Source organism: Aulostomus chinensis, chromosome 6 (assembly GCF_037954235.1).
Source record: "Aulostomus chinensis isolate RoL2024-O1b breed Wild chromosome 6, RoL_Achi_v1.0, whole genome shotgun sequence".
In the NCBI taxonomy this organism is placed as follows: Eukaryota; Metazoa; Chordata; class Actinopteri; order Syngnathiformes; family Aulostomidae; genus Aulostomus; species Aulostomus chinensis.
Window position 1 is genome coordinate 6233816 of NC_141325.1, and position 19083 is coordinate 6252898.

Here is a 19083-nt window from a genome sequence, read left to right on the forward strand (position 1 = left end):
AAAGTGAGGCACTGAACTAGACGCATCAGCTTTCACTGTCGACTGCCCGATCGTACACCAGTGCAGCATCCAGTGGGGGAGTTCTGGGGTCGTAGCAGCCTTTCGCCTCTTTGCTCGCCACGAGGCACAAGTCCTGTTCACACCACCTGATGAAGCACATCAAACACACATGATGAATGAAAGATGGCCAGTTGGATTGTAACAAAAGGATTATTTAACAGATTGATTGTTAACCTGAGAGCTGCGTAGGTATCAGATGGAGAAGCTCCTTTCCAACATGCATGGTCAATGAGAAGGGCGCCTGTTATCATATGACAGAGCGATAGAGAGAGAGAGAGAGAGAGAGAGAGAGAGAGAGAGAGAAAGAGGTGTGTATGCAGTCAGCTGTCAGCAGTCGGTCCTGATTTGAGTGTATGTGTGGGTTGTATACCTGTGTAGATGCGAGCCAGGCTGTACGCCAGGTCTCTGGATGCTAGTTCAAGGTAGCCCGGTGCTCTGGTGGCTGCTGCTTTAACAAACGCCTCCAGTTCAGAGAGAGCAACATCTACTGCTTTCACAGCCGAAGCCAGTGGGGACACACTTGAAGCACCGGCGAGAAGCGACTGTGCCCGCCCACACACACACACACACACACACAAAGAACAAGCGCACCTGTTCAACTAGGTGTGACTGGATGTGTTCAACAGGATTTTTGCTGCAGCCTCGTACCTTGGCATGAGTGAAGAAAGCATGAAGCACCATTCCTGAGCTTCGTGCCACGCAGCGCAGCACATCCAGAGACAGAACATTAGTGGTTCCTTCCCATATACTCAGCACCTGAGGGGAAGAGAAACAGGTGAGCCTGAAAATAACAACCAGTAAAAACTAGAAATAATGCATTGTACTCCTCCGCGATGTGTCACAGAGACTTAGTCTTTCTACTATTTTTGAATCTGAATATTTTTCCTCAAGACCTTCCTGAGTTTTTACATCTATGTGAGGTGACACTGACCTTTGACCACCCAAATCTTTTCAGTTCATTAAATCTCAGTGCAAATTTATCCTAAATTTGGAGAAATTCCCTCAAAGCACTCCTGGGACATTTCATTACTGAGTCTGGGAGGGATGGACGGACAAACCAAAAACAAAATGCCTCTGATGGATGGATGTTGCCTGCGTGGAGGCGGGTGATTTGTAGGGCGTGGCTGACCTGTGCATCTCGAAGTAGTCCAGGCAACCCGGTGTCCTCGATGTAGCCCTGTCCACCGAAGCTCTCCAACCCCTCCGACACCACAGCCACTGCCTGAGATGAAACAAAACCGGGTCAGGGTTCCTACTCAGATGTCTGGATGAGTGTAAACGACAGCAGTGTGCGCTTGTGCACCTGCTTCCCAGTGTAGAGTTTGACCACAGGTGTGAGCAGGCGTAGGAGGTGTGTGTCCAGCTGGGTTGCCATGCTGTTTTCCTCCCGGCCCAACAGACGACATACATCCATCACCAGGAGGAAAGCTCCACGAGTCTCCACCTGTCCATGTCAAACACAAGCATGAGTGAAGCATGAAGGGAAATGCTGGATTTGGAGTATTAAGGTATTGCTCAGTTTACCTCCATCCTTGCGAGAGTCTGCATATGCAGTGGGTGGTCTTTGAGAAGCTTTCCAAAAGCAGTGCGGCGGGTGGCATAGTCACGAGCTAACTGGACCACCCTGTCAGCACCCAGACACACACACACACACACACACACACACACACACACACACACACACACACACACACACACACACACACACACACACACACACACACACACACACACGGGGTTAATCAGCTGATCTGCAGTAAAAGTGTGTTAAGGCTTGGGTCATATCCTGCCTTCTCATGGCTGCTACTGCAGAGATGCTGTTGTGGATCCTGGTTATGGTCAGCATGTTGGCTATGGAAGCCACACCTCTTCCTTCCTCTGAGAGCTGTTGAATAAGCAGAAGAAATAAAAATGAAGGTCAAAGTAATTATCATCCAAATTTGAGTGTCTACCTTTGATATAAATCCTAATCACATGACTAGTGGAGTTATATGGGATGTGGGGATTTCTGCCAGGAAGGCTTTAGGATGTCTGCTGACCGAGGATCAACGGTGACAAAGGGACTGGTGGTTGAACACCAGACTTTCACCAAGCAGACTGGGCTTGAAACATACTGATATGATGTTGACATTTTTTTTTTTTTGGACTTCTTTGTATGTTGTATTACATTCATTTTTATGTTGCAGTTTTATTCGGTTTAAAATTGATCATTTTAACTCAGACTTGGTAGTTGAAAATAAGCTACAGGAACTGGGGCGGTCATGAGATTCCAAAATATAATCTAATTAATAAACTTTAGAGGAGGAAACCTTTCTTATTTTCTGTAATTCAGAGAATTTCCCCTGTTTGTGGACTGTAATGATGGTCAAATCCATCATGTTCAATGACGTGTGGGCTGTTCTTCTAATGTCCTGCACCGGATACAGGGTTACTCGCAGCTCTTCCATTCACAAGCTAAATCCACATATGGTCAGGTGTGTGATTAATTGTATTAATTTGATTCAAGTGAGTACTTTTTTTTTCTATCATCATGTAATTCAAATGAATCAGTTATTTGGCCAACCCCCTTAAGGCCATAAAAGGCGTCATGTGACATTACGTTTGAGTCTTGGTATGCATGTCTGCCACCTTGTGGTCAAACTCACTCAGTGTAACTTTAAAGAGCTCCTCACTGCAGAGAACTGGCTCACAGGGTCCAATTAGTTTTTCTCTTTTCAGGATGATGCCACACAGATGTTGCGTATTCCCACTGAGGCACAAGTATTAATCTGACCTATATAATCCAGAAGATGAATGTGCACTAACCCACGGAGTGTAACTGACCCTGTATGCCTGCAGGCCGTCCAGCAGTAACTCGGCCGTCGGCATCTGTCTTGTGCCCAGCTTGTCCTTCAGTCTCTGAACCTCTATACCTTTCAGCTGGCCGTTCTCGTCTCGACTCACCTCAGCGTAGAACAGAGACAAACCTCTGCTGCCCTGCAAGACAAACACACACACAGCTTTAATGAGAGTGGCGAAGACAGGAGGAAAGTCGAGAGTGGAAGCAGTACCGGTGTAGTTGCTCCTCTTCTGTCCTGCACTCTGGCCAGAGTGAGAGTCATGTCGGCGTCAGTAGCAGAGGTGAACCACTTGAAGCCGTTGAGTTTATAAGAGCCGTCCGTCTGAGGAACAGCAACCGTCTCAGTGCCACTGGCTGAGGATGCAAGACAGAAGGAACCTTTTCATTTTAGGAAACTCTTTCTTCTGTGAAGCCAAAAATTTGTATTTAAACAAGAACTTTTGCCCCAAATTCGAAGCCATAACAACAAAACAGAGGTGGGCTTGAAATAATTTAATGGACAAACGTCCATCCTAACTTCTAAAGCACAGAAAGCAAGAACTCATTTGTATTTAAGAAACATGAGAGTCGCTACTGACCAACATCAGAGCCTCCCTGTCTTTCAGTCATCCACTGTCCTGACGTCCAGAAACGTTCAGGCTGACGGGAGGTCAGGCGGCTGTAGGCTTCCTCTACCGGCCACGAAACACCTAAAGACTGAGAATACAAAGCCAGACAATCACTCACCATCTTAACCAGCACTTATCAGAGGTTTAAAGCTTACATGCGTTCAATCAGATTGAGTTTATAATTTTTTTCCCCTTTTCCGAAAGAAATCATTGAAATGTTTAAAATACAGAGACGTGTACTGATGATAAATATTTATTTATTGCTATTATCATACTATTATTATTTATTATTATTTCATTAAATATTCATTAACAGCAAAAAGATTTTTACTACACAATTGTAACCCATTTATTAATTGCATATAAACAGTAACTAGCAAACTTAACACATTGTACAAAATCTTGGAGTCACATATTACAAATACTGAGATTGTTTTGCTAAATTAAAATGTATGATGCACTTTATTTTGTGGTTTGTCTTCAACACACCTGGGTGACTTTGGCGGCTCCATCAGTCATGGCCAGAGGGCAGGTGTAGAGGCCCGAGGACGGAGAGAAGATGTAGAGCTTGCTCATTTGGTAGACACGACTTGAACAGACACACACATACGTCTCCTGATGTCTTCATCGCAACAACTGCTCCATTACATCATACGTGTATTTTATTCATTCTATCAAAAACTGTTGAATTAAACTAAAACATGGCAAACGCATTAAAACTGAAAAAGATTCTGTCTCCTCACCTCCATTCCCCAAATGGCCTCTCGTAGCCGATGGAGACCAATCCTTCCCGTGCTGAAAGATCTTTCATGCGTTTCCATGCTGGGGAAGTCACGATGTGATCAACTCTGCGACCCCAGGGGTCAAAGTGCACCAACCGTGGAGGAGTGACCTCACAGTCTCGACCCCATCCATCCACTTCTTTTGCCATGCGCTCTCCAAATGCACACAAGTCTGAGAAAACTGCCTGTGAACAGGTTTACACTCGTGAACTCGACCTCAGCCTCTCCGTCTTTGCCTCTAAGGATGCTCACATGAAGCCCTATCTTATGTGATGGTCTATTTGCTGCCTCCTCACCTCCTGAGGTAGATGTCTACTCAGGTATCCTCGGAGCAAGGTGTCCTCTAGGAAGGGATTCTTCAGCACAGGCCTGTCCTGAAAGAACGATCCTGTCTTGGCTCTGGAGAACGGTGGCTGGCCTGCTGCTTCCCAGATTTGGTCTTCATGGGAGGGTCTTGTGCCTGGCTCAGCTGCACTGACCAGCCTGATGTGGACGAGTGGTCGGGGGACAGCACACAACACCCTGCAGCAGCCTCCAGCTACCCAGCGGTTCATGGCTGACATGGCTCAGGACCTGCAGGCTGAAGTGAGACTAAACCCTCAGCAGGTGATGGATGAATTGATTAGTTTCCTTCAGTCAGACATTTTCATGATTATATATAATAGAAAGTATTCAGAGGTTCGCCTGTCCTCTTACTGTCAACACCTCTTACCGAATCCCAATTAATTCCAGATATTATTACAAGACTGAACAAAGAACACTTGGCTGTTTGTGAGGTGTGCTTTAATTGTCTGGAAATAATTAAGCGTTGATTTCACTGTGTTTTTTTTTTTTTTAAAGAAAAAAGGTAATTTCCGAATCAAAATGTCCATATAAAATAGCAAAATCAGTAAAAATAAATAAATTTTCAAAAAATTAAAAAGCTGTTTTATTTGTCTAGTAATAATCACATGTCTCATCAATTCTGAGTCACATGATACGAATATTATTAATGATTCCATTACATATTGGCAACTAGTTTATCCACCAAACTCAAACTAACTTCACTGTTCAGCGGTCACTGCGAATGCTAACATCCGGGCAGCTGAGCTAAAATTGGGTGAAAGTTGATTCGTTTCGCCTGCAACCCTGAATTTCCTGTATGTGTTACATATTGTATAACGTTATTTGAAAAATTGCAAGTCGAATTACCACAATTAAAGAGTTGGAATGACCAATTTCTCCTCAGCACATGGTGGTTATTCCTCATGTCACAAACCAAGTGTCCTGAGCAGCAACAGTGTAACGCCTTGTCCTTCGGCAGTGGCGAAACGGATCCAAATATGTCAACTGCTACGCACCTCACACTGCTCACCCTTCAGACAAACGTGAGCCTCTTAAAATCACATTTAAGTGTCAGTGATGACAAGAAAGACAAACTCATACCCGAGGCTGGACAAACAATGTTTACATTCACCACAGCAGCAAGCGGACCCTTTCAAAATAAAAGACCATGTTCAGTCTTAAAGGGCCAATTCACTCATCCATCACCCCCTGGAAATAGATGGGGCGCTGAACCCTATCCCATCAGCCGTCAGGCAAGAGGTGGGGGTCATCAGTCCATCGCAGGACCAACACATAGAGACAGACAGCCATTCACACTCACAGCCACACCTACGGTCAATTTAGAGTATCAATCAGCCTTGTCCCCTCTTTATGTCTTTGGACTGTGGGAGGAAGCCGGAGTACCAGAGAGAACCCACACAGGAACAGGGAGAACATGCAGACTCCACACAGAAATATCAGGGCTTGAACCCAGAATGTTCTTGCTGGGAGGCAACAGTCCTGACCACTGCACCACCGTGCCACCCAGTCACTTCACCCAAATTAAACCACCACTTGGCTCACTCAAACCTGAAAGTATACAGATAGTTAACTGCAGATTTGCACATTGTCTTTGATAAATTGTTTTAACCAGTTTAAATCCACTTAGAAAGGTTCACATTATTTAGATAGAAAAAAACAACACACTCCAACACAGAGCTGGTTAATTGTTTTTTCAAATTCAATCAACTCTTTGACTACAACAAACAATATTGCAGCCATGTACACTTTACTGGGATGGTGACAGATAATCTAAAAGTCTCAAATCTGGGAGCATTAAAACTATTTACAGTCATTTAAAGAAAGTACATAAAATGTAAATGTTAATTACCTGCACTGTTTCGTAACAAAGCATTAATGTATTAAAATGAAACCTCTGCTGCGCTCTCCTGCTCTTTCCACCCACCGGTCGAAGCAGAAGGCCGTTCCCATTGAGCCTGGATCTGCTCGACGTTCCTGCCTGTCAAAAGGAAGGTTTTCGTCGCTGCTGTTGAAGGATGTACTTGCTGATGGAGAGCTGCTGGGTGTAGATTCACGGAAGGATTGAGGTACTGGACCTGCTCTACTTGTAAAGAGTCATGAGATAACTTTTGTTGTGACTTGGTGCTATACAAATAAAACTGACTTGACTAAAATAGTACTGACATACATACGTCAAAGGTGTCGCTGAACTGGTTTTATTGTTCCAAGTAGAGATTTTTCAAAAATACAGAATCCTTTGTTCCAATCAGAACAAAAAGACTGAAAGCATGCACTGTTTAATAAAACAATTCCATGACATGTTAAAATCTGTTCAAAAAAGGACACAGGTACAGGATTATGAATTATTATGAACACTCAACTTTTGCATTAAACTGAGATTTTTTTTTCCCCCTCAAAAATAAACACAGAACAGTCACTGATTAAATGCAGGAAGGATTTAAGGGGATAGTCATACTGATAAAACCCAGTAAGAAGTTCTTGTGTGAGGGTACGGCACAACCCAAATGTGGAGGATTGACCTGGTCTGCTTGTTAGGCAGCCCAGCTCATGGGAGGGTTAACAGGCAACACTGATGTGTAGTGTACAAAATAACAGCTTTTGTTTACTTACAGACTGCAGTGCAGAGCACAACCCAGTCGAGCCGAAGTCTTACATCACTGGTGTTAGTCTCACCTGATGAAGCAAACCGAGGAACAAATGGAGCCTTGTGTTTATCACAGCCTTAACTGACTACATGTAGGGAGCCTGGACATTATGAAAGCTACACAAATTATTGGAACATTTAGGATAAGATGACTTTAACATAAAATAACATATAGAAACAGGTATATAAAAAGGACTAAAAGAAAAACCACAGGCCAGAGATCTACCCGACAATGTAGAAACACCAAAAATCCTGTCCAAACTGAAGAGAGCACACAGATGCCGACTACATGCTCAACGCTAAAATAAAATTAAAAAAACATGTGACAATTAGTTAACAGGTGGAAGGGTCACCAATGAAAAATATCCCCAAATATTCACATCAAACTCTTAAGCATGAGTCATTGTTGGAATTTAAAAAAAAAAAAAAACTGCCAGTGTTTTTTATATGCATGTTCTCTTCCTTCTTTTACATTTCTTTTGTCTTCTTTAATCTCCCTTGGTGAGAAGGTCCTCTATGTAGGCGTCAAGCTCATCGTCTGTGTTTATGTCGATATCCTGGAAGAGTGACAATGCAGCATTACTTCACAGTATTTTTTAACAAGCAGTATTATAATAATAATAACAATAAAGAAATTATGTAACCAATTAGATTAGGATGTTGTGTTTTCGGACCAACAGTGTACTGTACCTCTTGTACTTTCTGCAGAAGTGCTACAATGTTTGTTCGGAGTTTTTGTAGTTTCTCATCAGCCTGCTTCAGTCTGACCTCAGCGCTGTTGCTTTTCTCTTCCACAGCTTTGGCCCTGGCATCCGCTCTGCTCTGATACGAGTTACACAGGGACTGGAGGCCCGATTCATACTGGTGGAAATACTCTTTCTACACGGGGCGGAAATCACAGCAACATCAGCTCTCATTAACCTGGTTATGGGACAGACCAGTAGTATCAACAGATGCCTCAAGTATTTTCTTCTGTTAACTCCATTAGTTTCAATGGTTAACATTTTCCTCTTCACTCTAGGTTCACTTCTGAATGTGGGACCTCTAAATTTACAACATCTATGCTGGGTCTCACCAAAGGAAAGGCCACCAACTCCTCCGCTGTCATACTGTTAACGTCATCCTTTGGAATCCGAAAAGCAGGAGGGAAGAAGTAACGCAGCATTGTCCTGGAAACAGGAGCAGCATTGACATTGCAAATAAATCAGTACTTTAACATATGTGAACTATTGTTTACAAGCACTGCAGTAACCTGAATACTCCAAATTCAGATCAACATGCTGCTGGCAAGTAATCCCATTTGTCCCTGTCGATCACCCATAGCATGGTGCGATGGTGTCTGAACGACGGTGTCCGAAGGTGGTGGATCACCTCGACTTCTAAAGGCTCATTAGTTTAACCCTCAAAAGTTCTGCATTTTGAATCCCAAATCTCTTATGTTTCTTTTATAAAAGGAATTTTAAGTATTCTTATAAGAAAAGTACAATTAAGTAGACAAAACATTTATATGCTCTTGCAATTTTGAGTGAACATTTAACCGCCTCACCTCAACATAGTGACCAGGCTGTCGGTCACCTCTCTACTGGTTCCTGGTTGAGTAGTATCTGGCTCCATGGGTGCTGGCCCCCTCTCGGTTTCCTGCTGGGTGTCAGGTGTCTGACAGATAGGAGATGGTGGACGCATCAAGCGGACGTCATCGCTGCCCTTAAACACCCTTCAAAACACACAAGTACAAAGATAGGATGTTTATGAACAGGAACGTTAACACGATATGCCGAGGAAGAGGCAACGCACTCCACAGGTCTCACCATCGGTCTTTGGGGGTGGATCGAGGCACATAGTCAAACTTCACCTTCCAGCGAACACTCTGTTTATTTGTTTCCACAGAAATGACTTTTCCCGTGTACCACTCTTTATTGACGCGTACTTCCACCAGAAGACCCTTATCTTTGAGGAAATAAGAAATATTAACAGTTGTTTAACTCTTTCTTTGTTCAGTCCTGTGCATGATACATCTCCTTACCTTTCTGAGCATTTTTCGGGTCGTTCTCTGGCTCCTGCTGTGGCGCTTTCTCCTGTGGCTGAAAAAAACCCAAAACGAAACAAATATCATAACCGTCACATTGGCTGAAAAAGAGATACAGAAATATTATCAGTCCCCATTAGTGAAGGAGGTGAAAGAGATTCGTTGTTGCTTGAGAATTACATGCTCAGTCTCAAAGCACAGCGGGAAAAGAATATCTTCTACTTCAAGAGGAAAAATTACTTGATGATCAGAGAGTGAAAAATACTCAGGCCAAAGATACTCAAACTAAGAGTCTAACATTAAAAGGGACTTCTTGTGTTATTTTCCAGCTCTATATTTCTTATTGTTGACAATTAAAATGGTTATCTATCCTAACTTGGTCCTTTATAAGCCCCTTGTTTCCTCCACTGTCTGAGACCAGATGTTTTACCTCAGGTCTTTATAAGCACCCCTCTTTAAAAGCCCAATTTCTCCACAATTTCCAGAAGCCTGTACAGCGTCCATGCATTTCTCATATCCTGGAAGTGATGTCTGAAGCCTGATTTATTTGCTACCGGGGATTGATTTACAAAACTATCTGAAAATAAAGAACATTTCAAATAGCACGATAGGTCCCCTTTAAGTTGTCCTGAGTGTTAGAAGTTGTGAAAGCTGAAGCAGTGCAGTGTTTTAATAAACAGCAACAGAGTAAAGCTACCTTGGATTTAGCAACATGGGCTGCTGTCTGCCGTATGGGAGTAGAAAGCCCTTTCCTCTCAGGCTGGGAGTTTGTGTTAACCTGTGAGTTCAACAGCAGAGGGGTTCTGACTTCTGGCTGAGGAACTACTAACTACATCACCAGTGAAGAATGCCTGTATTTTCTCATTTGCACCATTTTGCATCAATCTTAATTGTAGCTGCTCAATTTTACTTCTTCTGGGTTTAATCGTTGCCTTTGTCATTATGAATCACGCTACCCCAAAGGATCGACTTGATAAATTGGTGGGGATCAGGGACCCTGCTCTACTATGATTGAAATACTAGCCTTGGGTAATGACCTGTTGTGTTCCCAAAGGCTCAGTCCTCTGCCCTTTATTATTCAGTATATACATGCTGCATCTGGGACATAAACACAAAATCCAGTATTGTCGCTGAGCTAATGAAACATCAATTAATGCACCACCAAAACCCAGAGAAGAAGGCAATTTTAAACATCTTCTATCTCTCTGAGATTCCACAATCCAGGCTGTTGCATCTGCTGTGTGGAAAAAGTACCCCTTTCTCCAGATGAGCTTGGATTTTAAATTTGCAAACCTTCATCTATAATGATGCAGACTTTTGTGATGGTTGAAATTATCCTGTGAAAATTCTGTTCACTGCTCTTCAATTACCCATTTCCAGGAAGATAATCCCTGCCAGGACACACTGGGGGGTAAAGGCCCCATGCAGCAAAGAGAAATAGCACACAACTTTAAAGCCATGCCTGAAAGCAAGTTGTGCCACACCTCCATTCTGACTCAGCAGGTGCAGTGTTCTGTATGTTCCTATCTTATACATTTTCTCATTCTTTTTATACATGAAACAATAGAAAAACTTGTCTCCCCTGCTCTAACACAAAGTTGTAGTCATGATGAGCATCGGTATTTCTGAAATGAAATACAACCTACATTGATGAAGTGTGTATACCTCGTCCAACTTGCCACGTTTAGGTGGTGGGGCCTTTTCTATCACTTTTCCACGGTTACCAGCTGCAGTGGCCATCTTTGACTTTTTTGTCTGGGGTTCTTCTTCACTGTCCTCACTATCTTGACTGTCCACCTCTTCTTCCTCTTCTTCCTCCTCGTCCTCTTCTTCCTCACTGTCCTCCTGCTCCATTATTCTCTTGCGCTGTTGACCAGCTGCTGCTTTGGCAGATGAGGCTTTGGCAGGAGTCTATAAGAGAAAGAGAGGTTTAACTATTTCAAACAAAACCAACAGCGCATCCTAAAACTGGTCTTACTCTTGAGCCACGACTGGGTGGGGGTGTCTTGGCAGCACTTTTGGAAGCAGGCTTTGCTGCTGCCGGAGATGGTTTCGCAGCCGCTCTGGATCTGGTTGGCTCAACTTTGGGGGGTTGAGGGGGAGTGGCAGGTGTTCGGGTGGGGCGCTGAGAAGTGGCACGAGCTGAGGGAGCACGAGATGGGGTGACACTCTGGGTGGTTTTGAGATGGGCTGGGAGAGGTGGGGAGCGAGGGCGCGTTACAGACCTCTCAGAAGACCTAGTTGCCTATGTTGACAGAGAGACAGCAAAGTGAGGCATGATGATGATGAATTAATCACACCTTGATTGAAAGCAATTCAACAGAATCAAATTTGTGGTTCAGCCAAGTAAAGCAGGTTTAAGCTGGTTCTGCCCAGACCAAACCCACATCAAAAGGAACATTGTATTGTCTGTGGTGATACAACAGTGTTACATCAAATAAGCTCATTCAAAATTTTGATGTTCTCTTTAAATTTCAGCCTACTTTAAATGAAAGGCATATTCGGAGGTTTGATGTTTGCAGAAGTAATTTTTTTTCCACTATATAACATGTAGAATAAGTTCTTACACCAGTAAACAGGGTTTTAAAATCTAGAGGCTTAGAGTGCAGATTGAATCATGTGATGCATTTGAGGTATGCTTTTGGTACAGACAATGAAACAAACATTGATATAAAAAAATACAGTGGCATTGAAACAATTGTTCCCATGACATCATGGTCTGTTTGGGGATGAATAAATAAATAAACAAACACACACACACATTTAGAACTTGTGGAGTTTTCAGAAGAACTTGATTTGGAAGCAGAATTAAACACTTAGGACAGTGTGTACCTGAGAGGAGCTCTCTGTTGATGGTTTCATGCTAACTTCGAGAGGTAGCTTTTTCACATCTGCAGCAGATTTGATAGTGGTGGTTTTCTGCAGGGAGGAAACACAATATATTACGTGGTAATATAAACGATGGATAGAAAGAGGAGGAAGCAGCAGCAGTGAAAGATGAATGAGGTACCTGCAAGGCCTCTAGCTTCTCCTGCTGCTGTTTTATTTTCTCTGCCAGCTCTTTCTGTTTGTCTTCACTGGTCAGCTTATCTTTCTTCAGAATGCCACATGGCAAATTCTGTTTCTTTTCAGGAGCGTCACATCTAAAAACCACAAAAAAATACACACTCAGCATGCAGAAACACTTCAACTCTCAAAATTTAAAATAGATGGGACCTCGCTGCATATATTGCTGTTACAAATATTATTTGAAATGATGTGGCTGAAATTTTAACTTGGTATGGACATGACTTACATCATAAACGTATGCTCTCCATGTGTGCGTGTGTGTACCTGTCCTGGGTGCCGTCAGGGTTCATAAGACACACCCAACTGTCTGGGTAACGTTTGTCTACAGCATCCATCTGGAATGGCAGTGTTCTCCACTTTAAACATTTATCTAAAAACAGAACACATAACTGGAGTTTCAGTGAAGGTTTGTTGATGCAAAGAATGTTTGAACATATATTTTGTGTGTATGAATCTGTAACTAACCACACTGTATTGTAATTGGTATCTCCATGGCGCGGCGTCTCTTGTATCTTGCCTCTGATGAGGGAGGCGCAGACCAGCTGGCAGACAAATAGCCAAACTCATCCCAGAACTTCACTATGCCTTTCTGAGCTGTATAACATATTCCGACAAGTCAGGGTTTATGCAAATGTTATTCATTCCAAAAAAACTTTCAAGAAACGATTTCACAATTTACTTAGAGTGGACGTTGTTCCTACCCCTTCCTTGCTGCACAAATACATTTACTTACATATTTCATCTAGACTCAACATTATTCTATCATAGTCTCTCCCTCTCTGGATGCCTGACTTCCTGATGCCACCTGTATCAGATAGAAGAGTCCGTGGTTGAGGTTACAGCATGCAGTGCTCTTTCTCCTCATAACTACTTTTATCAGTTGTGTGCATGACTAACCACCAATGCATCAGTGCCTTTGAGGAAAGAGAATAAAAGCTGTTGTTATACTCCCATTTGTTCAATGCATCAAGTTGGGACACTGTGACTGCTGATGCACCGAAGATGCAGCCAAACCAACATGGTAGCCCTTTTTAAAAGCAACACATTTTTCGGTCTTGATGGTGTAATGGAACAACACACACTCTATGACTTAGTACTTTTGGGACATACTTTTAACTAGACAAGCACTGATCTGATAATGTTACTGTGAGTATGCGGGAATCATTCTGTAACTTGTTGGCCAGTTTGCCCCTCTCCAGCGCACCCGTCTCTTAGTAGATGTGGAAAGCTTTCTTTTGTTTGGCAGTGCTTGAAAACAAGCTGTGCATTTTTAACAATTTCGGGCGATCCACAATTTCCAGTTCCAAAGTGATAAGTGCTTTGATTTCTACAAATCTAAATATCCCAAACATACAACCATAAATATTCTATCTGTTTGTGTGAGAGCCATGATGTGAAAACATGATTCATGAGGTAATTGGGGTAAAACTATTAAATAATTGTGACATTTAATTGAAATCATCTGCTGGAGTTACTAAACTGTCGTTAAATTTCCTTAATCTTTACTTGAACTGTGCTAAACAGATGCTGCTTTAAAAAAAAGAGGAAGCTGAGATCATCATCAGGGGCACTCACCAATGTTAGTATCTTTCCAGTACTGAGCGAGATGTTCCCCCATGGACTTGAGTAGATGTCGATACTCCTTTGCATCTGCAAAGTCCTGTTTGTTGTGAGTAGGCTCTAAAACTAAATATGGGACATCCACTACTCCAACCACGCCTCCGCAGGCCCTACACATCAACACAAATCACTCAATCTCAACTGTTTTCTTAGTCATCCAAATGTTCTCTCTTTTAACAGCTTGTGCGTAGACTACCCACATGCCTCCCTCCAACTGGGGCCCGGTCTTCTCGTACATCTTGATGAGACGAGAGCAGTTGTATACAAACATCCCATCAAGTTCCCTCTGTTCAATGTTCACTCCAAATATGAAGTTCAGTTCCTTGGGCTCCTTCAATGCTCTGAGGGAGGAGAAAGAACAAGAGACTGATGGGAAACAGACAAAGGCAGGTGAAGAAGTCGGTTTGACTGTTGAGCTGTAATACTTTTCTATAGCACTTTACATTAACATTCTGACAAAAACACAAATTACTATTGTGAAATCTAATGAATTGTTTTACAGTTTTGTGTATCATACTTCTGCTTGGCCTCCAGAATCCTTTTCTTCATGTCAGCATCCCGTCGAAGCATCATAGCTGCATCTTGAACCTTCCTCAGAATTGCCTACAAAAGGCAAAGAGGGAGAGAGCAATCAGGCATCAGAAGACATTGTTTTCTCAATGTATAAAACCTAATTATATTTTGTAATTAATAACTAGCTTAGTGTCTGATACGTGCCCAAGATGGGGTGGATGACTTTAGGTTGAGGTATTCTAAGTGTTTTTTATTCTTCAATAAATCATATGAATTCTGAAGAAAGAGAAAGAAAGTATCCTCGGGTATTGAACTTACCCGTGAATCTTTTGAAACATCATGTATTAGTTTTGCCTCAAAAGACAAACTCTTGCTCTCCGCCTCTCTGGCTTTATCCTCAGCTGAAATAATAAACATGTAATTGTCACATCAATTCAAGAACCTGCCAGAGATTCAACCCCACACCATCAAAACAAAGTAAATATACATCATTGGCTCACCGATTTTAGCGAGGTGATCCGCTTTCTTCACTTCTTGCTCAGCACGAGTTTTAAAACGGGTCGATGAGTACTTATAGACCCTAGTAACATAACATGAGTTTCAATGAGAGTCCACTCACTGGCAGGTAGACTGCACAGGTGCAATATGAGAGTAGCTCCATTACCTTGGTTTATAGAGACAGCAGGACAGTCGCTTGGTTCGGACTTTGTGTCCCTGGATGAAAATCCTCATGCGTGGGTCGATGTACAGAACAGCAGCGTACGCTCTGAACGACCTCCGCTCTGGTTTTCTGTAAGAGATGGAAGGGTGCAGGCCCCTCATGTTTGATTGATGTCAGGTAATTACAAAGAACGTTGAGTCACATACATCATTTTCACCAAGAGCCACAGACCCCATGGTGAATTTTTTTCTTTATTTTTGGGTCATTTTGTCAATAAAATAAACTGCACTCACACTCCTTCAACTGGCGTCCCAGCCATTAGTATGTCCTGATGATCCGTCTCTACGTCCAGCTCTGGTTCTCTGTTGTCCATCAGCTTCAAATTGTAGATAATCACAAGAGTACCTGTCCATGTAAGGCAAGGCAATTTTATTTATATAGCCCGTTTCCCCAAACAGTTTGTCTCAAAGGGCTTCACATGGCATCATAACAACATCCTCTGCCCTTAGACCCTCACATCGACTGAGGAAAAACTCAGTAACACAAACGTGACCAACAGAATTCCTCCATGAAGTTCTTAGGATTAAAGCATCACCCTCAGAAGATGGCAATTTCAATCCCACACATGCCTGGACTTACCACTGCTACTTTCAATTTTGTCGAACTGCTCCATCAACTGCTGTTCAGTTTTAAAAGGCGAATATTTGTAGATCAACTCTGTTTCTATGCCGTACTTTTCTGGGTCAGATGTTAGCGGTTGCTTGGTCTTCAAATCCCAGGAGGGGAGAGGTACTATGACCTGACAACAGAAGATCAATAAATAAATACATAAATATAATATGACATCCTCGAACAGCTTCATCCAGGAGTTGACTCTGACCTCATCCAGTCCCTCCTCTTCATGGAAAGTCCTCGAAAGAAAGAGGCAAGTCAGAGTGTCGCCTTTTTTTGTGAACAAGATGAAGTCTTTCCCTATACGCATAGAGCCCCTGTGGAAAGATACATGGAATTATTCCCAAACAAGAGGACCAACTCCACAATTTCATGATCAAGAGGAAGTTTGTGAAGCTCTTACGATTTCAGCCCATTTCCATATTGGCCAATCTGAGTGGATTCAGGAGACCGTTTGCTTGACTTTCCAAACTGAATCACATGGGTTGCCTCATCTAAAAAAGTAGTTTTCAGCATTTATTTCCACAGAAAACCCATTTATCAAAGGAAAATCTCTTCAGACACACATGTATTGCCCTGTTTTACTCATGAGCTAAGCATGTCTGGGATGATACTTACTAGGGTCCATTCCAATACCATCATCAAGAAAACAGAGCATGAAGCCACCTCGCAGCTCTGGTCTTTTCTCTGGAAGGTGACAGAATCAGAAATGTTAGGAGGAATAAAATAAATGTGCATGTTTCAGTGTGATATTGGGTGTGTTACCGGGAGGTGTACCTGTGTAGATGTCAATTCGTGTGGCGTTAGCATCTCTGTAAAGTACAGACAGAGACCGTGAGATTTTTTACAAGATAGTTACCAGGATAAAATTTGTCTGAAAATCCTCCCATGTACCTGGAATTGTCCACAAGCTCTGCCAAGGCTCCAAATAAGAACTCGTGGGTTGTCCTGGCAATAAAACATAGAGCATTATTCCTTCAATAACACGCATAGCATGAGAAGACAGTTTAAACAACGACCCGGTATGAAAAAGAGAACAGGACTGACATGCACTGAACAATACATGAGGCATGTGAGGTAGTTTTTTTGGCAACATTTTTAATAATGCAGCAAGAGCTACAATGTTAGTGTAAACAGAGCAGAAAAAGGATTCAAAAGAAAAAAATTCTACAGATACATATCAGACTCAGTTTACTGTCACACAAGGGACGAGCCCAGGGCGAGATGAAATTACACACTCAATTACCTGATACAGCTATGACAAATAGTCACAATTATTACTGGTTGACTGTAATAATGGCACACATCATAATTAAACAAAGCACATACACATTTGATTGTGTATGTACGCTAAACTTGAGCAGTCCATTGTTTGTTGTTATATGTATATTTGTGTATATCTATATTATCTATCAATGTATCTATATACATACACATACATATGTATATATGTACAAATACATAAATATTCACACACACACACACTCTTAATTAAGATGCTGCTTGGACCTTCATTTATTAACTCAATAATCATTTCAGTTGACTGACAACTCTGTGGTGACTAAATACAAAGATTGCAGGTATCATAACTGAGTAGAAATTTCACTTGTGATTAGTTATATTACACAAGTGCTTATTAGTTAGTAAGTTTTGGATATTTTTCCCAGTTCCTTTACACAATTACTTTTGTTGTTTATTTGAGAGGCAGATTAAAATTTTTTTTAAGACATGAAGATCATTTAATCTCAAATTATATGGAAGGTCAAAGTCAATGTAAAAAAAAAAAGAAGCAAAAAAGGAGTTAAACAATTTTAAAAACACAATAAATCAATAATTCTTTATGTTCAACAGATTTCCTTCTTCTTTGACCGATGCAAACCTCTACCAAGATCAGTAAAAATTCTTAGTATAATCCTGCTAACAGAAAACAAACACCTGTGGGTGAAAACAAGCTAGTCAGGAATGTTTTCTAGGGAAAATAATTTAAAAATTATGCAACAGTCATTTTGGTTTAACTGTTGTACTTTCCCACACCTGTGCATAAACCCCAACAGTGCATATAGACCAATCATTTGCCAAGAAATCCTGCAGACTGACATGCATGTATTACAGGATGGGAAGGTTCAAACAAGGTTCGGGTAAAGTAACAAGTAGTTCTTGTGTGCAGGTGTGTGCAAAAATGTTAAGTGTATAAGATGTGTTAAATAATGTGTATCATTTAAAGATTTAATATGGTTCTATGTCTTGTTGTTGGTTAGTAAGATTAGATCTGACAGTGCTGTGTAGAAATCAAATTCCTGACGTACATACATGATAAATACCAGCCAGGTGGTACTTACGAGTTTGTGTGCAGGTACTCAAAGGTAAGCTGAGCCCTGCTCAGGCTGCTGTAGCTGGAGTAAGCCATGGCCTCCCCAAGTATTCCCTGTGCTCACCCTGACCCGCAGAAATCTACTGCGGAGCTGTCATCCTTAAAAGGGGCGGAAAAAAACAATACCTCCTCAATTAATGCCAGTTTCCCCACAAGTCAACCCAAGACCTGGCACAATGCAAGTTACACGACATGACATCAGCTGTGGACGCTCGACTAACCCAGGTTCCATCATGAGCCTTCATCATGTGTTAACTGAAAACCCTCCCTTGAATAGAATCTTTTTGTGCAGAGCACCTTGAGGCGCCGAGTCAACTATGAATACATGAACGCTTGTGTTTTTGATATTCTACAAAAGACAGACAGCGGTCTAGATACGTATTTGTCAGATAACGCAAATTCGTTTTGAGGAAGTGCATTTATTATGGACGTTGTGGACATAATGCGCCAACTACTACCCATGTTTACGTTAGGCTAACGTGGCTAGCTAACGGTAGCTACTAAACTGTTAGCTTCAACGCTGTGTAGACATGCAGCTGACATTAGCCATATTATGTTCATTTCACCGACGTTGTCGAGCGTTTTCATGTGACTGCGACTTGGTAGTTGCTTTCCGCTTGGTTAACACGACCGTCCAAGTAGGTTTAAATACTTTGTAGCGTGACGTTTGCCATTACCCAGCAGGAAAAAAAAATCCGTCAGGCCGCGGAAAATCCAACCACTTCAACGATGTGTTGATGAGATTCCTTCTGGACTGTTAAGTTCTTCTTCATTGTTTGGGTTCCAGGAGTGAGCTGGCGACCACCGAGTCGTGCTCATTAGCGCCACCCTTCTCGGAGTGTGACACTGATTGAGCCATTTCCAATGTTGAAA

General features: G+C 42.1%; 2 protein-coding genes across 9 annotated transcripts; both read right to left on the minus strand.

Annotated features, from left to right (window-relative positions):
• Positions 1 to 4: 4 nt before the first annotated feature.
• Positions 5 to 7534, minus strand: LOC147259844 (acyl-CoA dehydrogenase family member 11). Of its 6 annotated transcripts, none has more exons than XM_086206060.1 (15): positions 6484 to 7534; positions 4586 to 4869; positions 4251 to 4474; positions 3997 to 4096; positions 3478 to 3595; positions 3111 to 3253; positions 2884 to 3036; positions 1851 to 1945; positions 1585 to 1684; positions 1364 to 1504; positions 1190 to 1282; positions 709 to 816; positions 431 to 602; positions 235 to 301; positions 5 to 146 (listed from the first exon to the last, which is right to left on the minus strand). In XM_086206060.1, the coding sequence occupies exons 2-15, from the start codon at positions 4850 to 4852 to the stop codon at positions 26 to 28; spliced, it is 1902 nt and encodes a 633-aa protein (XP_086062186.1). In that variant the 5' UTR covers positions 4853 to 4869; positions 6484 to 7534; the 3' UTR covers positions 5 to 25. The 6 variants fall into 6 exon arrangements, with proteins under 6 accessions (XP_086062186.1, XP_086062185.1, XP_086062182.1 ...); XM_086206059.1 differs by lacking the exon at positions 6484 to 7534 and adding an exon at positions 5715 to 6414; XM_086206056.1 differs by lacking the exon at positions 6484 to 7534 and adding an exon at positions 5630 to 6414.
• A 159-nt stretch (positions 7535 to 7693) lies between these two features.
• morc2 (MORC family CW-type zinc finger 2) lies at positions 7694 to 18997 on the minus strand. Of its 3 annotated transcripts, XM_086206049.1 has the most exons (29): positions 18888 to 18997; positions 18179 to 18309; positions 16734 to 16787; positions 16617 to 16651; positions 16458 to 16526; positions 16243 to 16333; positions 16048 to 16156; positions 15807 to 15966; positions 15461 to 15572; positions 15171 to 15296; positions 15007 to 15086; positions 14825 to 14907; positions 14511 to 14596; positions 14194 to 14334; positions 13949 to 14103; positions 13107 to 13178; positions 12839 to 12967; positions 12638 to 12743; positions 12315 to 12447; positions 12137 to 12223; positions 11283 to 11549; positions 10970 to 11215; positions 10002 to 10082; positions 9302 to 9359; positions 9087 to 9225; positions 8825 to 8992; positions 8354 to 8447; positions 7969 to 8157; positions 7694 to 7835 (listed from the first exon to the last, which is right to left on the minus strand). In XM_086206049.1, the coding sequence occupies exons 2-29, from the start codon at positions 18244 to 18246 to the stop codon at positions 7767 to 7769; spliced, it is 3207 nt and encodes a 1068-aa protein (XP_086062175.1). In that variant the 5' UTR covers positions 18247 to 18309; positions 18888 to 18997; the 3' UTR covers positions 7694 to 7766. The 3 variants fall into 3 exon arrangements, with proteins under 3 accessions (XP_086062175.1, XP_086062176.1, XP_086062177.1); XM_086206050.1 differs by lacking the exon at positions 13107 to 13178; XM_086206051.1 differs by lacking the exon at positions 10002 to 10082.
• Between the last annotated feature and the right edge of the window lie 86 nt (positions 18998 to 19083).

What these genes read in the sequence shown, in the direction of transcription:
- LOC147259844 (XM_086206060.1), bottom strand. Translation starts at nt 4,852, where the DNA reads ATGTCAGCCATGAACCGCTGGGTAGCTGGAGGCTGCTGCAGGGTGTTG. An exon ending in AGGCCATTTGGGGAATGGAG is followed by an intron (nt 4,097 to 4,250) that starts GTGAGGAGACAG and finishes TGTCTGTTCAAG; the next exon opens with TCGTGTCTACCAAATGAGCA. An exon ending in ACAGGGAGGCTCTGATGTTG is followed by an intron (nt 3,254 to 3,477) that starts GTCAGTAGCGAC and finishes TTGCATCCTCAG; the next exon opens with CCAGTGGCACTGAGACGGTT.
- morc2 (XM_086206049.1), bottom strand. Translation starts at nt 18,246, where the DNA reads ATGGCTTACTCCAGCTACAGCAGCCTGAGCAGGGCTCAGCTTACCTTT. An exon ending in CAAAATTGAAAGTAGCAGTG is followed by an intron (nt 15,573 to 15,806) that starts GTAAGTCCAGGC and finishes TTACATGGACAG; the next exon opens with GTACTCTTGTGATTATCTAC. An exon ending in AACGTGGCAAGTTGGACGAG is followed by an intron (nt 10,083 to 10,969) that starts GTATACACACTT and finishes TTGAACTCACAG; the next exon opens with GTTAACACAAACTCCCAGCC.